The sequence below is a fragment of the Microtus ochrogaster genome, linkage group LG9 (assembly GCF_000317375.1).
Source record: "Microtus ochrogaster isolate Prairie Vole_2 linkage group LG9, MicOch1.0, whole genome shotgun sequence".
NCBI classification, from domain to species: domain Eukaryota; kingdom Metazoa; phylum Chordata; class Mammalia; order Rodentia; family Cricetidae; genus Microtus; species Microtus ochrogaster.
Genome location: NC_022034.1, coordinates 26620110 through 26627627, shown reverse-complemented (window position 1 = coordinate 26627627; position 7518 = coordinate 26620110). Strand labels below are relative to the sequence as shown.

At 42.8% G+C, this 7518-nt stretch overlaps 1 protein-coding gene across 2 annotated transcripts in view; it reads right to left on the bottom strand.

The window, feature by feature from the left end:
• Nucleotides 1-552: 552 nt before the first annotated feature.
• Mettl24 (methyltransferase like 24) overlaps nucleotides 553-7518 on the bottom strand; it is a 119732-nt gene continuing 112766 nt past the window's right edge. For both annotated transcript variants that reach the window (XM_005363557.3, XM_026787323.1), the window contains one exon: nucleotides 553-1208. In XM_005363557.3, coding sequence (XP_005363614.1) covers nucleotides 894-1208 — 315 coding nt within the window. In that variant the 3' untranslated portion in view covers nucleotides 553-893. The remainder of the gene's footprint in view (nucleotides 1209-7518) is intronic.

Genomic DNA, 7518 nt, shown 5'->3' with positions numbered 1-7518 from the left:
CAGTGAGCCCAGCCTGTCTCCAGCCCACCATCATCCTGCACCTTGGTCAGAGAGGCATGCCTGGCACGTGACTGTTAGGTGCAGGGAATGCAAACTCAGGCCCTCATGCCTGTGTGGCAGGCACCTCACTGAGTCATCTCCTCAGCCCGAAAACAGTGTATTTGACAGCATAGGCGAGTCTGTGGTGCAAAAGCCACATTTGAAGGCTGGCAGGGCAATAACGAAAACACCGAAATTCTGCTTTGTGCTTAGTTCCACAGGACGCAAAGGATGTTTACGGCAGAGCATGAAAGAAGGAACCAAAGTCCTTGAAGTTCTCTGATAGAACTTGGGGTATCTGAGTTCCCAGGAACTGGAATTAGCAGTTCTTAGGAAGCCAGAGCGTGGCCTCAGTCAAGGTTGAGAAAGAATGGCTGACATCCGCAGGGCGCAAAGAACAGTTTTAACTGGCTGGACAAGAGAAACCTTGAGGGAGGCGAGCTAAGGTTAAATGAGGGTCCCAACTTAAAATAAACAGTGCGTTTTAAAATCTGATCAACCGAGTAAAAGTGGAAATGAATAAAATTTCGTTTTAATGTAAACTTGTGAGCTATAGACACATAATGAATTTTAAGGAAACCAGAAACCGGCACAGGCGGGATATTTCTACCCACCAAGTGAGAGTGAAGAGGACACACCCTCAGTCTGTCAAAGGCAAAACAGAAAAGTCTCAGTCTGGGAACGCAGAGGTGTTCTTCCTGCTGCTGTTGTTGTCAAGCTCAAGGCTTCATGTACTGCAGAGACAGTAACACGGCCCCTGCCCCGCGCAGGTAACACGCTAGTGGAAGCTGGACACGTAGCTCCATGACCGGAAGCACGGACGCCACTATCTGCAAACACTGCTTTGTATTGCACTACTTCCACCTTGTGTTCACCCAGCTCAGCGTATAACAGCTGCTGGCATTGAAAATGTCCTTCTTCAGGAAGAGCTGAGGCTTCGATAAGTCCTTATAGGTGTGGAAAAGCCGGAAGTCCTTCTGCTCCAACTCCTTCAGGAGGCTGTACCAAAACCTCACCACACTGCTCTCACTGCCACTGACCTCAAAGCCCGGCCAGTGGAGATGAATCTCAAAGATGAGCTGGCCAATCTGCTCAAGGACATCTTCCAGAATAAGATTTTCTAGAACTTTCCATTCTGCACTTTCCAGATCTGCCTTGAGAACGTCAATCTGTAACAAAGCAATAAAATGGGATGCTCAGCCTTGGTTACAAACTATACCACCTCCATATCATATCATATAATTTCATACCATACCATATTATTACACCACATCATATCATGTCATCATATCATATCATACCATATCATCTTATCAACCTCCAAAGGCAGCAGAATTTTTAAATTTTCAGAGTTGGAAGTCAATTCCAAGTGTCTGCTTTAAAAATTTTTATTAAATATTTTTCACAGAATATATTTTGATCATATTCTGTCTCCTCCCTCAATTCCTCCAAGATTCTCTCCACTTTCTACTCAAGATCTAAAAAAGACAAGTATCACATGTTTTCTCTTATATGTTGATGCTAGTTTTTAAGTTTTAAATGTGTGTGTTTCAATCTGAATAACCAAGTAGCCATCAATGACATAAATTTCCAACTTTACTTCATATTGTTAATGAACAAACAATGAAACATTGTAATAGACAGAGTCAAACTTGGCTTCTTGGTTACCACTTCTTCTGGGGTAGGCTTTGTTTGCTAGCAGCAAGCAGAGGCACAGCTCCTTTAAGAGACTTCCTGACTCAGTGATAGTGGCAAAAACCATGAGGCTCTTTTAAGACCCTGCTACCAGCATTGTTTGCCGTACCCAGAACCTGGAAACAACCTAAATGCTCCTCAACCAAAGAATGGATAAGGAAAATGTGGTACATTTACACAATGGAGTACTACACAGCAGAAAATAATAATGACATCATGAAATTTGCAGGCAAATGGATGGATCTAGAAAACATCATATTGAGTGAGGTAATCCATACCCAGAAAGACAAATAGCATATATACTCACTCACAAGTGGCTTTTAGACATAAAGCAAAGAAAATTAGCCTACAACCCACAATCCCAGAGAACCTAGACAACACCTAGACAATACTGAGGACCCTAAGAGAGACATACATGGATCTACATAGGAAAGAGAAAAACACAAGATCTCCTGAGTAAATTGGGAGCATGGGAACCATGAGAGAGGGTTGAAGGGAAGGGGGAGAAGGGAGAGGAGCAGAGAAAAAATGTATAGTTCAATAAAATCAATTAAAAAATACATTAAGAAAAAAATAAAAATAACCAACCAACCAAACAAAAAAAGGGACCCTGCTACCAAACACTTAACTGGGTTTTATGAGCAGCTAGTGGCATGTTACTTGGTGGCAACATGGAATCAGAAACTTCCCAGAGTTGGGTCCAGGGTTCAGGTCGCTGTTCGGGCGCCACTGTAGACCACCTGGCGGGTCAGTTAGTCTAGGGGTTGTAACCCGCCTGGCTGGTCAGTTCTTCCAGGGTCCCGGAGAGGTGCTATCTGAAAGACATGGGCGGGAGAAAGGAAGGAGGCCAAGCTAGGTTTATTGAAGCCTCCGTTTATTAGAGTCATGGTTACAGCTTATATAGCCCCTGGATGAGGAATTTGGGGATGAGATGGGGGGCAGGGGCATGGCCAGGAAGGAATCTTGCAGCGATGGTTCCAGCCGGTCGTGAGGTCGTTGTCCAGGAGGTTACGATCGGTCAGGTCACGATTCCTCGGTCAGGAAGTCACAAGTTGACACACCTAGTTCTCTAGATACTTGAAATGTGGGGCAGGGCCCGCTAACAGATAGCTCTCAAGATAGTTGGGTGTGAGGCTCTCTGCAAACTCTCCAGGGCAATGGTCCCTGCAATAATTTGGGGGGGAAATGGCTCCTGACGGGTTACATTGGTAAAGAGGCTCTACTTTTATTCCACAGGAAATGAGAGGCTGCAGATTCATTCTGAGTTAAGAAAAATTAGGTTTGATTAAGGAAGACCCCCAAGAAATCTCTTATGGGAATGGATGGCCCAGATGACCCAACATTTCCAAGCACCTCTGTCATAGTTTCCTCTGAGTTCTACATCCAGAACAGTTTCAAGGCTACTGACTGAGATGGATCAGTCACACAAAATATCCCAGTCAGGACTTGACCATAATTCTAAGTTTCCTCAGAGTCCATATAAGATTGCCAGTGTCCCCAGTCAGCAGGGAACAGTCTAGAGAACTATGCCCAAATTCCTAAAATATTGTTTAAGAATGTTGGTTTTCATTTAAGGGAGGTTAGTTACAAGTTGTTACTGGTCATAGTCAATTTTTTTATAAATGAAAAAGGGGGATATGATATAGAAATGATGGAAAAAGGGGTAGAATTTTGAGTCTACTTTAACCCAAAAAAGCAACTGTTGATCTCAAAATATTTTACATTGGTATGAATTTTATTTTATTGATACAAATTTAAAGTCAATTTCATTATACTGTATATATATATATATATATATATTTCTACTCTTGTTTAAGGTATTAGGGTTTATGCAACTCCTTTAAAAATGTAATGTATAATTCAGAAATAAAAATTAATAGTCATCTAAATAGTCAAACTTTTGTTAGGTATGTTTTCAAGGTCATACACAGATATATTTAGATAGATGATCTTCAAACACCTACAGAATATGGCATTTAACATGTTTAATAACCTAAGACTTTTCATGAACATGAGACATGTCTGATTCTGGCAACACCAATCCACTTCTGAGAAGATGATGTGCATTGAAAAAACTCCATATGGAGTTTACTTTCTTTAAGGCAAAGGTTAGGCACTGGGCAAGAAACTGCCCTTGCCTCAGCTGCTGACAGTACACTGGCCAAATTGGACAAGTAGGACACAAAGGAAAGTAACTGATCACTTTGCCAAGACAAGGAAGGACAGTCCTTCAAAAAGTGTGCTTCACAGAAAAGTCTGTCAGATATGCTAGGCCTGTAGGCCAGAGTTGGATGCCCCAACTTTGCAGAGGAACCTTGGGTGACTATCCAGGCAGCTTGAAGTCCCTCCCATTAGGCAACAGTTCACCCTTCTGAGGTCTTTGATGAAGTTGAAGACTAGATAGTCAAAATTATATTTTTTCTTAATTATGGTAAAAGATAAATTAGATGTGAAACTTAAAACTTGCCAAGATAGGATAGACAATAGAATATTTTTTTCTAATTTTGTCAAATACAAATGGACTCAATAGTCTTACTTAATAACTGTTTTGTTGTATATAATTTTGCTACGTTAAGGCTAAAACCTTCCTTTTTAATTAGACAAAAGGGGAAATGCTGTGGATTTGCTCATTGTTAAATAAAAGCTGATTGGACGATAGCTGGGCAGGAAGAGATTGAGTGAGAAAGACAGACTAGGAGAATTCTGAGAAGAGGAAGGGCAGAGTCTGGAGACGTTGGCCAGATGCAGAGAAAGCAAGATGGGCTTGCCATACTGAGAAAAATCACCACCATGTGTCAGAGCATAAGTAAGGAGTATGGTTAACTTAAAATGTAAGAGCTAGTTAATAATAAGCTTGGCTATTTATAAATGATATAAGCTTCTGTGTGGTAATTTGGAAAGCAGCTGCTGGATATTTGGGACCGAGTGGCTCTGGGATAGGAAACTTCTGATTACAATGGACTCTTGTGCTTTCTGCCCAGTGCCAGAAGATGCCTAAGGAAGAACAGCCAGGGTGTATTCACCATGGTGCCCCATGTCCTACAGTCTTTCCCCATAATCTGCATGCAACTCCAAGGAGCCCAGTCAAGTCTGCTAGCATGGTGGTCATATAAAGGGAAGGACAGAGGGCCTTGCCTGCAGGATCGTTCCTACAGGTGTTAACCCCTGGAGTCTTCATTAGAATTTGAAGCCTAAGAAAGAGATTTAGGGTTTCTGAGTATTGAAATCATCATTTCATGGTTTCTTTAAAAAATTACAGACTAGAATAGCATTCTAAAACAAAACAAACAACAACAACAAGCCATGAAATGTCTCCTATTTATTAAGTAACATTTACTTCCCACGTAAGATGGAATAAAGGAAGATAGGATGGGAATGCTTATTTTTACAATTAAGTTATGAATCAGCTCCTTTCTGCTGTCTTTGCACAAAATCCATTGGAATTACAGAATCTCCACCACCAGAAATAAATGGGTGTGGCTCTGTGGCAGAGTGCTTTCCTAGTAAACATGAGACCCCTGGTTCTCATGCCCAGCACCATAAAAAAAATGTTACCAAGCTACTAATACGTGCTTGACCCCAAGCTAAGTACTTCTGTTTGCAATGTTCATTTAATTACATGTCAGCACTAATGGAAGAGTAATTCTGTTAGTGACTGTGGTGGTTGGAATGAGAATGGCCCCATAGGCTCGTATATTTGAATGCTTGGCCATCAGGGAGTGGCGCTCCTTGAGATAGATTAGGAGGTGTGGCCATGTTGGAGGACGTATGTCACTGGGGGTGGGCTTTGAGGGTTCAAAAGTGCAAGCCCGGTCTAGTGTCTCTCCCTGATGTTTGCCTATCCAGAGGTAGAACTCTCAGCCCCTCCAGCACCATGTCAGCCTGCATGCCACCATGCTTCCTGCCATAATGAGAATGGACTAAACCTCGGAAACTGTAAGCCAGTCCCCATTAAATACTTTCTTTGTAAGAGTTGCCATGGTCATGGTGTTTCTTCAGAGCAATAGAACACTGACTAAGACAACGACCTTAGTTACCATTTATGAAAACAGACTCAGTCACACAGCTTGGAGAGGCAGTGGTAAAATATGAAGTCCATGTATCATAGCATGCACATGTGTGTATATGTGTGTGCATTTATGCACGCAAGCGTATGTGAATGCATGTGTGTGTGTGTGTGCGCGCGCGCATGTGTACGTATGCCTATAAACATATGTGTGGAAGTCAGAGGTCATCTGGTGTCTCTGCATCTTATTTTTTTCTCTATCTTACTAATTTTTAAGATGAGGTTGCTTGTTAAAGCTAGAGTTCACGTTTGGGGCTAAACTGGCTGGCCAGTGAGCCCAGGAATCATCCTATCTGCACCCCAAGGGATTATAGATGCCACCACACCCAGTATTTATATGGGTGCTGGGGTTCTCGACTCAGGTCCTCAAGCTTGCAAGGCAGGCACTTTCGCAACCAAACCATCTCTAGCTTCCCGTATGTTCTAAGCATTAAAGAGCACTATCCTTCCAGTAAGCCACAACAGGAAAGAGTAGCAACATTCCAAGGAGCCTTGGCCTTAGAAAACCAAGCGCTGCTGGGAGACTGAATGTGGGCCAGTGAGGTGCTTGAATCAGTATCATTGGATTTTCAGAGCACTTTGTAAAATGGGTAATTTCGCCCCATGGAAGTCTGACGACATCAGACACAATGCTTGCTGGAATGGAAGGAAACATTCAAAGGAAGAGAGGCTGGAGTCCCAGGCACTTTGGCTCCCCAGGAGGCTGCTGGACAGAGTCACTACGATCTGGCTCTGCAGAATTGAGACTGTCTTTGAGGCTTTATAAACGTGGGTGGACAACACCAAATCCAGACATGTTCACCCTTTCCTGCCAGCGCCGTCTGAACGGTAGGTTTTCCAGACGGTGTTACCATGTGAGAGTCCCACAGCCTTGGAGGTAGGCGTTCTTGAGTGCTCTCAGAGTTGCACGGAGGAGAAGGAGCATAGACATCACATGTAATTGCCACAAGAAAGTGGGCTTTGCCTAATGCCATGAGACCTGCAACACATGCTTAGCACTCTTTGGTTCTATTTTGTTTTGTTTTTTGAGACAGGGTTTCCTCTGTGTAATAGCCCTAGCTATCCTGGAACTAGATCTTTAGACCAGGCTGGCCTCCAACCCACAGAGATCCACCTGCCTCTGTCTCCCGAGTCCTAGGATTAAAGGAGTTCCACCTCTGACCGGCTATACTTGGCACTCTTGATTAGATGTACTGGAACCAAGAACAGAGAGGTCTTAGGAAAGTCAATGTCTGCAAACTGTCTGTGGTCAGTGGTTTCAAAACAAATGGAAAAGGTGAAAAATGACATTTTTCTTCCTGAAAGTAGCTGAGCAAAGATAGGTCCACGGGAATACGGCCCAGGATAAATTAATTCTAATGAATTGGACCCAAGGGAATTAATTCCCTCTATTTTACATTTCAACTGCACTGGCACTCCTATAGCCTTGGTTAGTTAACTTGGGAGTTTGGGGCAGTATCCTCCTGGATTAAGAGTAATTAAGTTGTCAAAAGAAATATTTAATCAAAATTTCACAAAATGTCCTAATTGGTAGAGAATGCACCCAAAATTCATTGATCAGCATGTGTTGTACTGAGTCACACAGCCAAGAATTTCTTAGCTTCCTTGCAGACGTATTTCCCCCACCGACTTAGGTTTTCTGCGAGTTTGGCTGCGATGAACAACAAACACAAATCAGAATGTGAAAAGGACAGGGTAGGGTAGGGAGGCAGCACAGC